The sequence below is a fragment of the Elgaria multicarinata genome, chromosome 5 (assembly GCF_023053635.1).
Source record: "Elgaria multicarinata webbii isolate HBS135686 ecotype San Diego chromosome 5, rElgMul1.1.pri, whole genome shotgun sequence".
NCBI classification, from domain to species: Eukaryota; Metazoa; Chordata; class Lepidosauria; order Squamata; family Anguidae; genus Elgaria; species Elgaria multicarinata.
Genome location: NC_086175.1, coordinates 117503761 through 117520334, shown reverse-complemented (window position 1 = coordinate 117520334; position 16574 = coordinate 117503761). Strand labels below are relative to the sequence as shown.

The window sequence follows — 16574 nt, the reverse complement described above, 5'->3', positions numbered from 1 at the left end:
GATTATTAGATTCATTAGGCCACTCCACAGGCATGAAACTTTATTGAACCTTGGAGAAGCTTTGTGACAATAATGCTTTGTGAGTACTAGATTCTGGTAGTTACTTTAACCAAGTTTACACTACCAAGGGAATTACTTACACCATTATTTATTTTATGTCTGGGATGCAGCATGCAGTCTCCATTTCTGGAAATAATGTTTCATCCTGGTTCAAGGCAGAGTAAATCTTCTGATTTCACCACTGGGGATGAGAGGAGACTGCTTCTGAGGCACAAAATGACCAACAGAGTTCTCTTATTTTCTGACTATGTTTTTTTCTCCTTTAGGCCTAAAATGCCCATTCCCAAGGGAAGGGTAGATTTCTTAATAGCTAGACTCTGCTGCAGTAGCTGCTCTAGCCTAAGACAGACAACACTCCCCCTCTGTTCTTCACCAAGAGAAGGATGTGGCTATCTCCCTCCAGCCCCAACAAGGAGAAGAGTAACAGCCACAATCTATCAATAGTGGCAGTGGCTTCTCCTGCAAGGGGGAAAACTTCAGTTTGGAAACACAATTGGACATCCCTGCCATCATGTTGGAGTCAACCAGATGGCACAAATCAAGGCACAGACATATATCACCCACACATTTGACTCCCACGGAGACATAAATATGCCCAAGGAGACACTTGGTATTACATTTCCAGACTCCCCAGACCTGGCAGAACAACAAGCTAACCCAGACTTTCTGGGGTGGTTCCAGCATTTTACAAACAAGGTGCGAAAGGTTCATTTTCACCTTAAGAGAAGAAGATAGCTAGCATAAAGTGGCCCCTCCTCTTTTCCAGGAAGGCAAGCTCCAGTTTTAAGCTGGATAGGATGAGCTCACTGCTTATATACCACATACATTTCTGCATTGACTGTAGAAGGAGAATCATGCTGGGTTCTGTTCTCAATAATCCGCTAAAAAGAAAATAGAGGCAGGCAGTTAGAGGAAGGAGTAGTTTGAGAGAGTCACAGACAGTACAAGTTATAACTAGGTACTTCCTCAATCATGACTTTTTTTTTATCCAGAAGAGTCCTACAAGAAATTCTGTCCACTCCTCACCCCGCTTTGTTTCAGTGGGTGATAAAGCTAAGGGAAACGCATTGGGTTGTTGCTGCCCAGCCATCTCCCCACCCACCCCGGACAGAACAAAACTATCGATTTTCTTGTGCAGATGTCACCAACACTGAACCCACAAATCTCAACGTAAAGAAGGTCCAGACAGCAGCCACCTAAACCATGATTTCCCACTTGATTTCCAAAACAGAAAATTAGCGTCAGTGATGCAGGAATCCCAGCCATTGCCTCCAGGGTCTTCTTTGCCTTTTGTGCCAAGGGTGGGCATCTTTGTTCCTTGGAATCCCTGGAAGTCTTCTAGTCAAAACAGAAGACAAGATACAGGACTTGCCTCCTACTGTGAAGAAGGAAGTGGGGAAAAGCACCTACTTCTTTTCCAAGACTCGCATCTCAAGACATTTAAGTCCCAGCCAAGCCTGGGTTCTCCATTCATTACACCCAGAAAGAAGCCCAGCTTTGCAGGACCTAACAGCAACCTGCCAGGCAGATACCACCTATAAAGCTTGCAGGCTCCCGGAATAGGGCCACAAGCACCAGGACATGTTAGAACAGGTTTCAAAAGTGGTTTACCAGAATATCCAAGGACACCTTTTTTCTTCCTGACCCCCATATCCAGGCGCCCTTCCAAATACTGTCAGATCTCCAAAGTGAACCAACACTGTTGGAAATCAGCCATTGAACCAGCCAGGAATCAGATGTGAGTTTTGAATTCCTAAACATGTCTGGCTTTGGACCTTTGTTTTGCCCACCCCTTCTCTTATTCTTTTTGTCATGTGATTTGGCCTACTTATTGCTATTTTGCAATAATCCTAAGATTTTTTTATGTGAGGAGGTTGTGTTATATCCTTTGCTTCACTTAATTCTCCCCTCCCTCCTTCATTCCCATCCAGTGGTAGTACTCCTTGAATTTCCCCCAACAGGGAAGCACTGTGCAACCCTATGCTAGCACTCTTTCTTACTGTGCCACAAAGGCTTAGCCTTCCCTTCCCACCCACCCCACCTCCAAATGTACTTGTACTGTTCACCTATGTTATGAAAGGGATGAAGAAGATTCTTGTTGCAACATCACCAGTGGGTGCTTCTATCCGAGCATTGCACTATTCTTAGACCACTGCACATCTTGAGTCACGGCTGGAACTTATATTCCTGATACAAAAAGCTGCATCTTTACTCGAAGTCACATCTAAGGCCTCATTTTCACTTACCTCTAGTTAATTTGTAGCTGCTTTCTTATAGCAAGATCCAACACCACTGTGGTCCATATGTGAAAATTGGAGCCATATTCGTGAACCAATCTCATGTGACTTTCCCACATGATTTCTTATTTATTTATTTAAAACATTTCTTGGCCGGCTTTCAGGCCAGAGGCTTTCACAAATGGCTTACAACAATAAAATACATAAAATATTAACAGTAATAAAATATTAAAAATATTAAAAGCAATAAAAACATGATTGCAATAAAACAGCAATTAAAACAATAAAACCAACAATAAAACCAGCAGGAACAACAATAGCAGAAATAACAATACTAACAGTAATAACAATATTCATCATGGGAAGGCCATGGTAAAAGAAAATGATTTTAAGGCCTTCTTGAAGGCCCGCAAGGATGGTGCATGGTGGACCTCTGATTTTTTTGCCTTTTTGTCCAGCCAAGAACATGGTGGGGAGAAATCACACAGTTATTTATTTATTTATTGCATTTCTATACCGCCCAATAGCCAAAGATTTCTGGGCGGTTTACAAAATTAATCCCATCCATGTGGGCCTTCAGACACTTAAAACAGTAGTGTGGATTATTGCTACTGGAAATGATGCAAACTCTACCTTTTTTATCTTCGCTCAGAATAAATTCTGCCTTGGGTTTAACTCTCTAATAACTGGATACCAAAAACTGAGATTCTCACATTAAACTGGCGCCTACACTGTACTCCTTTCGTCGCCAGCTGAAGACCTTTTTATTCACTCAGTATTTTAACACTTAATTTTAACTTAAATTTAAATTATACTGTTTTAACTCTGTATTTTAACCTTATATCAATTTTGCTGCGTGGTTTTATCCTGGTTGTGCTTTTTATATTGTATTTTGTATTTGTATTTTTAACTTGTTGGTTGTTTTATGATGATTTTAATTTTTGTGAACCGCCCAGAGAGCTTCGGCTATTGGGCGGTATAAAAATGTAATAAATAAATAAATAAAAATAAATAAACTAGAATATAGTTATGATTGAAAAATGTGTCCTCAAATATCAGCCTCCCAGCTAAACTCACAGACTTTATTAAAAAGAAATTAAAAAGAGATTACTTTGGACTTCAATGAAGATGAAGTGTGATTGTCAACCATTGCAGTCTCTTAGAGTGTTACTGAATATAACAGCTTGTCCATAACTTTCCCAAAGAGCTGAATTAAATGTTTATTTGAAGGTGCTACTAAAATGAATTTATTAAACACAAATTACAAAATGACTCCTATGACCACTTAGATACTGAATAATTTACAAAATTCTGTCTTTCTAATGGGAAAACCATGCTATCTGGGAACATGTTGTTAAATTATCAAAAGAACCATGCAGATATGGCCAATGCATTACTAATGGATAGAGAAAGGCGTGGGATGGACGGACCCTCAAATCAGTCTTAATTGTCTGGGATGAAGATTCATAATCTGTGTTGTGACACATTTAAAGGTCACTTGATTAAATAGCTTGTGTCTGAAAGAAAGACCGTAGCGATGTGTTTTGACACTGTGATAGAAAAACAAATTACAATATATTTAGTGCTATTTTAGCGTGAGTGGCTTTCCAACTATGAGAGCCAGTTTGTCACAGCCTGCTCCCCACAATTCACCACGTGAATCAGGTATCCCAGACAAAAGATGGAACAAGAGAGTTGACCAGAGCCAATGTTTGAACCATTGAGACAGATCTTCTGATAGAACTAGTCTAAAAGTGTCCAGCTGATATCAGATATGAGGAGGAAGTGCTTAAATGCAAGAGACTGGTTGCATGGGATGGGTAATAGGTTTACCTGTGCTTCTTTGCTGAAAGGAACAACACGCTAAACTCAGCATGAAGTGTCATCCAAACCATAGAAGGAGATAGCTAAGAAGTTATGATTGTTTGGGGATTTAAGGACTTTTCAGCAAACAAAGCTGTCTTTTATGGAAGACTGTAGAGTGCTGAGAGAGAAGGAGGAAGAATTTTGGTCGTCTTCCATGAGAGTCATATGACATATGGCTATAGTAAGGATGAAGATGTTTCTTTTCACATATCCGATGAAACATCCAAAGTAGAATCCAATCATCCTCCCTGTGGTGAGATTCATGAACCTTTCATGAATCTGATGTTATACTGGATGCTGTCAAAATCTTATACTGGCTGCTGTCAAAACCGCCCTGGTATGTTTTGAATAAGTTTGGATTTCAGAAAATTAATTAATTGCATTTCAGTGGGTTGTGAGATTTTACTATATTACTAAGTATTTCATTATCCCTTTGAGGCATCATGATATATTTATATATAGATTTCACTTCATGATAAATACTGCACTTTAAATTCAAATATTATAGCAAATGGGCACTTTACATTTCCAGTGCATATTGATAAGCTGAAGGGAAATGTTTGTACCAATATAAGTTTTTAAGAAGATGTGTGTATGTGTTTTATTTCACAACATACAGTGAGCTCACAAATAGTTACACATATGAGCATTTTGTTTGTAGATAGGATAGCTCACCATCTTTATTTCATATGCAAAATATTTCATAATGGAGTAGGAGTATTATGATTAGTTATTTTTAAGGCTGAATATAATGTATGATGCATGGTAAAAATTGTTTTACACAGTGCACTATACATTTGAGGCGTTATTAAGGTATTTCGTAATGTACTTTGTACCAAAAAGCAATACAAACGGCCTGTACAGACAAGCCCAGGTGGCCACTTTAAATTTGAGTATCAGCTCACATCTCTGACAAGCTGGCTTGTATCCAGCAAGTTCCATTCATCAAACCAGGCTGATTTTCATTCTACCAAGCCACATTGGTGTTGACATGAAACAATAGATTTCCAGATAATCCTTGGAAGATCTTATGTGTAGTCTGTTACCTTTAGATATATGACGTGCAGAACCCATTCCATCATGACAGAAGTCCTTTAGTATGCCCTCTTGTCTTTTTACCAGTGTGAAGAAGATTAGGGACACCTGAACTATTCTAGAGCTAAAGTGACTAAACAACATTCTTAAAGAAACATTCCAGGATGTCATACCTCATGGACATTGCAAGAGGGATGCAGATGCTTGTTCCTGTCTTAGTCCTATGGAAGGCTTCTAAGGTTTTCTTATAAGAGCCTTCCCCAAGCAGGTGTCCTCCAGCATTCCTCAGCCACTCCAACACCAAGACAATCTATGTAAAGTAAACTAGATTTTTTTCTCAATTAATGTACAATGTTGTCTTTGTAGAATTGGGTAAGCAAAGCAGAAAAGCAGACCTTGCTCTCAGATACTCTCGACCTTGCAGAACTCTTCCACCCAGACACATTTCTAAATGCCCTACGACAGGAAACTGCAAGGTAAGTGAACTAGTTGCCATGTCATTTTATGAACTTGTGAGCCCCATTTTCATTCATTTATTGACTTCTGATTGCCTCATTTTACTGTCCAAGGGAAAGCTAAATTGCATAGTTCTTCTCGTGGTCTCTGTGCATCTCACTTATAGGCTCTGCACCTGTGCGGAGCCTTGCCTCAGGCACTTCCAGTGCCTGCATAAAAATCCATATTGCTGATGCTATTTTTATTGCTTTTAAGCTGCTGCGATTATCTCTGTTTTATTACTTTTTAGGTCAAAGATTTTGGAAATTTAGGGTTGGTTCCAGGATTTGACTTCCATGGATGGAAGGTTTTCACTGACAGAAGGTGCCTCTGCCCAATTTTCAAGGATCCCCTCTTCTGCCCCTTCATACCACAGCTCACACCATTCAGTAGCATCCCCTAACCCTCTATGTAGCATTTTCAGAGGGCTGGCAGGGCTGCTTTGGGGAGTGGGCTGGGATGTCCGCTTCAACCAGCCCATTTTCATGTACTTAAAGCTCGATCTAACCATTAGGTTTTATATTGAATTTGACCTGCCTTGACCACGGCTTTTAACCATGGAAAAGTGGGATGTTTTTTAATATCTTAAAATGTTTTTAATGTTTAATATTGTAATACTTTGATAATTGTAATGTATTTTTGTTACTTTGATGTTGTTGTTTGTTTTTATGATTCTAAACTTCCCTGAGGGCATTTTCCAGTTGGATGGGAAACAAATCAAATCAAATAAATAAATAAATAAATAAATGCAATATAAATCTCCTACCAGTTGAAAAACAGGTAAAGCACCAAGCCTGCATAACTCGTTAACCTACTGACATGTACGATAACCCAGTATAATCCTTCTATTTTTGCTGAGTTCCTGAGATTGCAAAAACAAAGTGGTTGTGGGGTTTCAGGGAGGAAGTATGCTGGTGGGCTGCATTTGGGGTGGGGGTGGGGGGTGAGAACCCAGCAGTACACGTTTTCCCCAGCAATATGGGTTTCCTTCTGGAAGCAGCTACAGCATCATCTTAGGCAGGACATTGTCTTCATGTGGATGTCCTGACTGTAATGGTTGAATCCATATTTTAAAAAGAAAGTTGTTCTAACTTTTAACCACCAAGAATTCTTTTAACCACCACGAAAAGAATGACTATTAATGTGATCTAGGCAGTATTTTTTTAAAGGTTCCATAGCATGTCAAGGGGAGCAGAATGAAGGTTTTTAACAGTTAAAATTTAACCAGTGCCAAAAGGGTACCATAGCCAAAGAGAAAAATGACACCACAGAATTCAAAGTGTAGAAATAGTATATAGACCAGGCTTGATGCAAGGTAAAACAGAAATTCCAGTCAAGTGCAAATGTCAAAGAACAGAGCAGAATATAAATTCCATTCATTTCACTGAGACCTATGTATTTGTAAGAATTGCTTTTAAAGATGTTCAGGAGCCCCTGTGCATTTAAGGATGCTTATATTACACTCAAGTGTATGCGTGGATGGGTGGGTGGGGGTTCATTTTAAAAGAAAAGGCAATTTGGGAGAGTATGGTTTAAAATGGAGAAGCAGTGAAGGGGCAATCCTCTGCATGTTGATTGGTCATTGCTGGACTAGGGAGGCCTTTGTTCTGATCCAGTAGGGCATTGACAAGATCCAAGGAATACATACGATAGTACTGGGAGATTACACTTCACAAGTGTAGGGTTGTTTCAAACGTACCACTGCAAACATGGAAGCAGTCTCTGGCTGATCAAGAATAAGGTCATCGTTAATCAATTAAAATCAAAACGTATGGAGACCAATGGCCACAATTCCCTTGCCAGGGAACAGTAGCTCTGATGCAGCATACGTCAGGCTCTCACCTTCTCTGCCAGCAGATTCTAGTTAAATCCCAGCATTTCTAAACATTAGAGGAAGAGCAAACCTGGGAGTACCATGAGGAGAATCCTTAGGGGAAGAGTTTGATTGGTGCCAGAATATATATATATATATATATATATATATATATATATATGTGTGTGTGTGTGTGTGTGTGTGTGTGTGTGTGTGTGTGTGTGTGTGTATATATATATATATATATATGTATATATATACACACACACACCATGGAGAATGTGAGAGAAGATAAAATACTGTTTGTTTTTGTGGGGGGGAAATGTGCAATTACATATAGGCATGTAAATTAGGTATTCAGACCAAAAAAATGTTCTAGAACATGGAGATGTTAGTTATTCAGAAAACACTGTGTAACTTTCTTATTCAGACTGAAATAATATTGTTTGATGTAATGCAGCATCTTATTTTTCATTGACATAAATATTACTTTATATTATAGAACACTGCATTTTCCACCTTAGGATGCCACCTCCTCCTTGAGTTTGTGGGAAAGGTTCACATTTAAATTTTATCTCTCTGTGGGGAGGAGCTGTCCTGTCTCCCAGACCAGCCCTACCTAACGAGCAGAGCGGTTGGGTCCAGCTGGACCCCTACAGAGTTTAGCCTATATCTTGGTTTCACCTTTGTTTTCTCGTGGGAAAATTCCTTTCTCTCCTTTTTTTCCTTCTCTGTTCCCTTCTCCTAATCTTAATCCTTCTCTTACTCACTCTCTTTCTTACTTTTTCCATTCCGGTCTGAGAGACTGGGTGGCTCCTCCAAATGAACAGATAAAACTTAGATGTGGACCCTGACTACAAGCTCCAGGAGGTGGAGAATGCCCTCCTTAGGAATCAGAAAACTGAAATTCATGGTAACAATTTCCAGTTTTTTCTGAATTATTAATACAGTTCCCTACTCAGCAGGTGAAACTGATCTTTGAAAATTTGTACATTTCCTAGTGTAATACAGTAATTAGGTGTTCATTTACTTTCTCTTATCTAGGGTGATGTGCTCTTCAGTGGACAGCCTAAAATTTACAGCATCCTGGAAGGGTCAAATAAGAGAAGCAAAGCTCCAGGTTCAGGTACTCTGTACTTTCAAATTTCATTTCATTTGCTGAAGCTTCTGCAGATCTGTATATCTGTAAAAGAAAAACTGATGAGAGCATGGGGTGGGTAACAATATACTAAGCAATCTATCCTATCAGATCTGGATTCAAATAAATGGGGCAAGGAATAAAAGGAGCATGATAGTTGGAGTCTATTACTGACCACCCTTTCAAGGAGAAGACGAGGATGAAACTTTTGAAAAGCAAATTGCCAATGTTTCAAGGAAGTGCGATGTAGTAGTGATGGGGTACTTCAGTTACCCCGATATCTGTTGGGAGACAAATACTGCCTAAAGTGGCCCTTCCAAGAAATTCCTGACATGTGTAGCTGATAACTTTCTCCTATAGAAAGTGGAGTTTTAAGGGAATTTTTGGAAATAAAATACCTGTCTTATCTTCGTTCCGTCCCCGTTCTTATTTTACTCCTGTTACCACCAACCCACACATCAGAGTGTTAGAACATTTAGTTGAGAAAAACTTATTCAAGTTAGAACAATCAACATCGAGGACATCATAATCTATCCAAAATAGATCAGAAAATCGTCTATGAGTTATCCAAAGACAGTTCCATTGTTATTAAGGAGGCAGATAAAGGGGGGCTATTGTGCTATTGGATAAGAAGGATTACCTACAGGAGGTACACAGACAATTAAATAATCCCTCCTGCTATAAATCCATCTCCTCGGACCTACAAAACATATTTCATCAATCATTAGGACCACTGTGGTGGAAGCAATGTTATTGGGCCTTGTTGATGAAACAACATCTAATTTTTTACAGAATCCTTATCTGTGAGTACCTATTTTTTATATACTCCCAATGATACATAAGCCTGGGTTCCCACCAAAAGGCCGTCTAATAATTTCTGGGTCAAATTCAATATTGGAATCCCTGTCCCAGTATGGGACACCTTTTTGTTTTTCAAATTACATCTTACACCTTTTTGTTTTTCAAATTCCTTCATATTTAAAGGACACTAAAGACTTTATCAATAAAGTGGAGGGCCTTTTAATTCCATCTCAATCTGTCTTGGTTACCATGGATGTAAATTCATTATATACTAGCATACCTCACGAGGAAGCACGGACGATTGTAGAATTGTTCCTTGACAAGAGATAAGATTCTCTCCTGCCAACTTTTTTCCTTCTCAGCTTGATGGAGATTATTTTAGAAAAAAATTATTTCAGGTTTTCTGACCAATTTTATTTTCAAATTCAAGGAGTGGCCATGGGTAGTCCTTTTGCCCCTAGTGTGGCCAATTTATTTATCTTGAAGAAACAACGCAGTTGTGTGCCTGTTGGCATTCCTGATATTTGATAACTTTCTCCTACAGAAAGTAGAGGAAGAAACTAGAGGATTGGCTATCCTTGACTTGATATTGACCAATAGGGATGACTTAGTGGATAAAATGGCAGTTACAGGAACTCTGGGGGAAAGTGACCACGGCATACTTGAACTCTTTATTTTAAAGGAGGCAAAAGCTGAGTGTAGCCATACACATACTCTGGATTTCAGGAAAGCTGATTTTAACAAAACTCAGAACTATGATAATAAGGTCCCATGGCAAGTGACCCTAATGAGAAAAGGAGTCCAAGATGGGTGGGCATTTTTTAAAAAGGAAATTTTAAAGGCACAATTACAAACAATTACAACAAGGAAAAAAGATAGAACACAACAGAAGAAACCAATGTGGCTTCACAAAAAGCTTATAGATGACCTGAAAACAAAAAAAGATATATATAGGAAGTGGAAAGAAGGCCAGGTCACAATAGAAGAGTATGGACAGGTAGTTCAGAAGTGCAGAAAGCTGAGAATGAGCTGAGACTAGAGAGGGATGCTAAAAGCAATAAAAAGGTTTTCTTCAGATACGTGAATAGTAAAACATAGAGGAAAGAAATGGCGGTTCAACTGCTTAATGAGGATGGCAAATTGATAACAGATAACAAAGAAAAGGCCAAAGTACTCAATTCCTACTTTGACTGAGTCTTCTCCCAAAAGCAGGTCTATCACCCCCGTGGAAAAAGTGAAGTACAAGCTGAAGGGGCAGGATTGCAGCTTGAGACTGATAAACAAATGGTCAAGGAACACCTAATTTCTTTGAATGAGTTCAAATCTCCAAGGCCTGATGAACTGCACTTTAGTGTAATAAAGGAGCTAGCAGAAGAACTCTCAAAACCACTGTCTATTATCTTTGCGAAATCATGGAAGATGGGTGAAGTGCCAGATGACTGAAGGAGGGCTAATGTCCCTATCTTCAAAAAGGGCAAAAAGGAGGAACCTAGGAACTAGACCAGTCAGTCTGACATCCATCCCTGGGAAAATTTTGAAGCAGATTATAAAGAAGTCAGTCTGTAAGTATCTTGAAAACAATGCAGTGATTACTAGAAGCCAACATGGATTTGTCAAGAACAAATCCTGTCAGACTAATCTGATCTCATTTTTTTTATTGGGTAACCTCCCTTGTGGACTGGGAATGCTGTGGACTTCAGCAAAGCTTTTGACAAAGTGCCCCATGATATTCTGATTAACAAACTTGAGTAGTGCATCCAGTTCTGGGCACCACACTTCAAGAAGGATGCAGACAAGCTGGAGCTTGTTCAGAGGAGGGCAACGAGGATGATCAGGGGTCTGGAAACAAAGCCCTATGAGGAGAGACTGAAAGAACTGGGCATGTTTAGCCTGGACAAGAGAAGATTGAGAGGAGACACGGTAGCACTCTTCAAATACTTAAAAGGTTGTCTCACAGAGGAGGGCCAGGATCTCTTCTCGACCATCCCAGAGTGCAGGACACAGAATAACGAGCAAGTTACAGGAAGCCAGATTCTGGCTGGACATCAGGAAAACCTTCCTGACTGTTAGAGCAGTACGACAATGGAACCAATTATCTAGGGAGGTCGTGGGCTCTCCCACACTAGAGGCATTCAAGAAGCGAACCCGAAACCAGTTGGTATAAAGATGTCTTTCACCACTTCTGGAAGACAGCCAGATCTCCAGGGGAGTATAGGAGTCACTAAAATATCACTAGCATCCCTTGTAGCTAAGCCAAGCCAAAGTCTGCTCCTTTAAAATGGTTCTGACCAGGGAGTGGCTCTACTGTAAAAGGAGATTGCTAAAAGGTAAGCATTAGCAACTTTTGGCAGCAGGTACCAGTTTCTTTATAAAATGGAAAAAAGTAATAAAGCAAGAAATAGCACTTCTAAGGCTGGCAGATCCCAGGGGAAATAGCATTATATGCAAAAGAAGTTAAATTAGAAGAAACTGATTAAGAAATCAGTGACAGGAGCAAAGGAATTTCTTGTGTCTTATTGAAGGCTGGGTCCTGTAGATTATAAATCTTGGATGAGGATCGTCTACAGGCACAAACCTACCTTTTAGCCATTCAGACTTCTAATAGGATTTTACAACTGTATCTTTAAAGGTCATCTAATAAACTTTGGGGTCATCTTTGGCAGACAATTTGAAGTGCAGATGCCCATTTAATCAGGCATGCTGAACCAACTTTACTGCTTGGTCCAGAGGGATTACCATCCCTGAAAAGGATGATTAATTCAGCAGATAACCTCAAGGCATGATTAGGGGAGCAGTTCTTCCTAACGCTATGATGAATTTTTGATTCAGAATCAATTTGTACATAATTATATCTTGCTTAATGACATTTACAATTACTTATACAGAAACTCTTACCTGACAATCTCATGCCCACATGGAAATGCACCGACTGACCTGTCAGTGCCATTCACGCCTCTTGTGATATTTTAAATCACTGGGAAATCAAGGAGTTATAAAGGACATTTTGACAGTACTATGATTTCAGTTATAACAATATAAAGACTTGAGGGGAAATGTAGCAAAGGAATATTGCAAGGTAGACACATGTAGATTTTGCAGACATCCATAAGATGAGCTGCTTATTCATAGCTGACTTTTGATCAAAAAATATTAAAAGCATACAGTTATTTAGATCTGTGCAATGTCAGGATCAGCATGAAAGTCGCTTCCTAATGGTTTGCCCATTAGGCCATAATAGCACCTAATAATCATACAATTCCTACCGTGGAGAACTTGAACTCTGAAACTAAGAGTTATTTTATAACATGTCAGCTCACACATCTGTTTGAAATAAAGATTGAGATCTGCACAATCAAATATACAACCTGAGGAAGTCCACACAGCTCAGGGACTGAGAGCATCAGGAGACCAAGCCACCTTGGTCACATAAGTCTCAAGGGTTACTGTAGGAGGAAGAAGGGTCTGATGAAGATGGTGACTTGGAGCCCCGGCTGTTTTCTGCCAATTTCTGGCTCACAAGCCAAGCGCCCCACCTTAGTGCTGCAGTGTGTGCATGCCCCTACGGAGTGCCCCTGTCGCCATTACCAGTCAGGCTAAGGTTTCCTGCCAATTTCCAGCCCTTCTCCAACCAGGGCTCCAGACAAACCAGACTACCTTGTATCTAAAATACAAGAAGTAGTTTTAACTGCGCTTTCTGGGCAAATCATGTTATGGGATTGAAAGCGTCTGGACCAATCCCAGCACATTGGATCAAGGCATGTATCTTTACATCATATGGAATTCAGCAAATTCCAATGCCTAGAGCGGTTACTGCTCAGGCAGAAGCCACTTTCACTACATTTAGCAAAATGTTCCTATGTCAGAAATATGTAAATCCTCCACCTGGTCCCACAGCGATACCTTCGTGAAATTTTACAAATTGACTACTTATGATTCGGTAGAGACCACCTTCAGGCAGAGAGTGCTGCAGCACTCTATCTTAAGTCTCAGCTTATTCCCTCCCACATTTACTGATTGGCTTGTGCACATCCTATTGTGGATGCCTCCTTTCTGGAACAGGGAATGGAACAATTAGATACTCACTGCGAAGGCTCCTTCCTGTTCTAAGGAAAGGAGGCATCCACGTCACACCCAGAATTTACAGAGATTGAGTCATATTGGATGTTGAATTTCTTAATCTACGCACACCTAATTTTCATCTACCTGTCTTTCTCCTTCCTAATGGTAACAAGCACTTATGGCTGTTTGGAGTTATTCTGCATTGCTTGGTCATTAACAAACTGGAGAGAGGAGCCAGACAGAGGGACTAGGCAAAAGCCTGCTCATATGTTCACTGGCTTGCCGTGGCCCGGTTGGGGCGGGGGTCATAGCCTGTTGCGCATGCCTCCTTTGGTTAGAACAGGAGGGAACCTTCACAGTGAATATTCAATGTTCCGTTCTGATTTAAGGTACCTCAGTAACATTTTGTACTCCAGTGCTGTCTAAATCATGGGAATAAACTATATGGATGGAAAGTGAGGCAGGAGCCTCTTTTTTCTCCACCATTCCTGTTCTTTGGCTATTGGGCAGAATAGAAATCATCATCCATCCACCCACCCACCTGCCTGTGCATACAGTAAGACAAGGGTATCCAGACTGTCTTTAGCAGCTGACTAGATAGGCGGTTAGCTGCTAGATTCATTTCCCCTATACTCTGGTTTCTCTTTTGATTGTATTCACCTCCTCTCTGCTATTCCATGTTAGCATCTTCCAGCAGCCAAGACAAACCTGCCACATCAATTTTCATGGATGGCAGCAGAAGGCAGTGGGTTGACCTCTGTGGTCTTCGGGACAAGTGACACAGAATTTGACCCAATTTCCAACAAGAACCCAAAAAGCAATATAGTATGGTGTAATAAAGTAGTGACTTCTCCGAAACATGACGGATGGTAACAGATGTTTCATTATCTGCATTGCTTTTGAGAAGCATATTAAAATAGGTTCACTAAATGATGTGGTTCGAAAAATATAGGTCTAAAGAAATTACCAGTTTCAAAAAATTGTAATTAGTTTTATTATTTAATCTGGCAGAACTTAATTTCCACTGAAAGTAGGAATAAAGCACTTTGTAAAGAAACTGCATATATTGCTTTAATGATTACTTACTAAAATCAAGCTTTCAAAACATGTCACCCATTGAATAGTACACTGACAGTCTTGTTATCCCAATAGAAGAAATAAAGGGAGCAGTGGATCTTGCAGGGGTTTTTTTCCCCATGCAGTTAAGATTTCTTTTATTTATTCCCCTTGTGCATTATTGCTACATGTAACAGAGAAGGAAACATTTCAGTGACTTGCGGAAAACATGCAGTAGCTCAATCCGTTCTTTGAAAGCGAATGTCAAACCTCTCAACGGGAAGCCATGCCTGTTCTGGAATTTGTTTTTTCCCCTTTCTCAGGCATTGCTAATAAATGTTTATTTGGCTCTTGCTGTTCTATTTCCATTATTCTAATGCCTTGGTACCTGGCGCTGACATAAGTGCTGACATAAACAGGTATTTTTCTCTAGCATAAAAAAGAATGGGAATCCAAACCAATAAGAAGTGTCCTTTATCTGGAACTTTTTAAAATTATACTTCCTCCTTCTATTCTGTAATATTTCCTGCAGATTTATTTTTATTTACATGAACCATCTAGAGAACTGATTCAGCTTATGTCAAGATACAATACAATCACTGCTCACATTTCAGTCTCCAACACACATTTGAATACTTTATGTCTTTCCATGTCAGATCAGTGGCCTTCAACTGGAAGGCTGTAGTTTTGATGGAAATCGACTTTCAGAAAACCAGCACGACTCTCCCAGTGTGTCATCTGTGCTCCCTTGTTACATGGCCTGGATTCCACAGGTATTTCATTATTAAGGGTCTTAAACTTTTAAGTCCTATAATTGGTTTCCTTTGCTATAATAGGTTTTCAGTATGGCGCCTGACCTGATTTTTTTTTTAAGGCCAGGTTCCTTACAGTTTGATAACTATATTCCTGATATTCACAAGTGAATTTTCTTTTTCTCTAAAGTTACACTTCTGAGGAAAAGGAAATGTGGTTTCATAGATTGCATGGGGCTCATTCACCCTTTTTGGCAATGCTTCCTAAGTGGTATAATACAGATGAATATATGGACCTGTAGATAAAGATACATATTCCTACAATAGCGTAATATAATAAAATATTTTCTTAAAACAGTTAATGTGATGAATCATTAAAGCCATATTGGATAACCAGCCATTTTAACCAGCACAGGGCTTTCATGATCAGAGGCAGACTTGGGCCAGTTTTCACAACTATATTTAATACATTGAAGTTATCAAAAAGTAGCATTTTCAGTGGATTTGCACCTGCTGAACTGGTCTAGGGAATGGTATCATTGTGCCCAGATCATACTCACCTTGTCTTGATTCAGTAAAATGTCCTAGTGACACTTGATGACATACTTGTAGCTATGTAGATGTGTAATTAGCCGTTCTTTGAACAACTTCATGCAAAAAACCTCCACAAAGTCAACTATGGCATGGAAGGAATTGGTGTGTGAAGAGGCCTTCAGAATCAATGCAGTGACCATGTCTGTCTCACTTTGTAATGATGCAGAAACAATTATATGGAGCATAGCAGGCTGACACCAAAGTAGCAACAGTTACTGTCAGTGTGTTGCATAAGCAAGGAGCAACCTGGCCAGTCAAGGCTCAGGTCATACTTAGCTACATTTGATGTTACTCATATCTAATGAATTTCAGAGTTTATTCAAATTATTCAAAGATTACATCAAAAATTAACAATCTGAACATTAGAAACAACTTTCCAATTACAGTAATAATCTTTAATACAGAATTATTATTATATTTGTATCCCGCCTTTTGCCCAATACTGAGCCTCAAGGCAGCCTAGAATTTGAATGGGTTTGCATCGTACAACTATAAACTGATAAGTTTATTGCTAAAAGGTTTCCCTTGAAGAATCCAGACTTTTATAACACAGTATAAAATAAATGGATGTGATATCGTTGGGGTGTCATCTCTCCATTTTATGTTTCTTTAGCTATAATCCTGGACCCACGTGAATTAAACTGGAGATTTTTGAATGGACATGTATA

At 39.4% G+C, this 16574-nt stretch overlaps 1 protein-coding gene across 1 annotated transcript in view; it reads left to right on the top strand.

Annotated features, from left to right (window-relative positions):
- Positions 1 to 16574, top strand: part of DYNC2H1 (dynein cytoplasmic 2 heavy chain 1) — a 175915-nt gene that overhangs the window by 156919 nt on the left and 2422 nt on the right. Inside the window, exons 86-88 of the mRNA XM_063127107.1 lie at positions 5565 to 5674; positions 8551 to 8632; positions 15217 to 15333. Of these exons, the coding sequence (XP_062983177.1) occupies positions 5565 to 5674; positions 8551 to 8632; positions 15217 to 15333 (309 nt within the window). The remainder of the gene's footprint in view (positions 1 to 5564; positions 5675 to 8550; positions 8633 to 15216; positions 15334 to 16574) is intronic.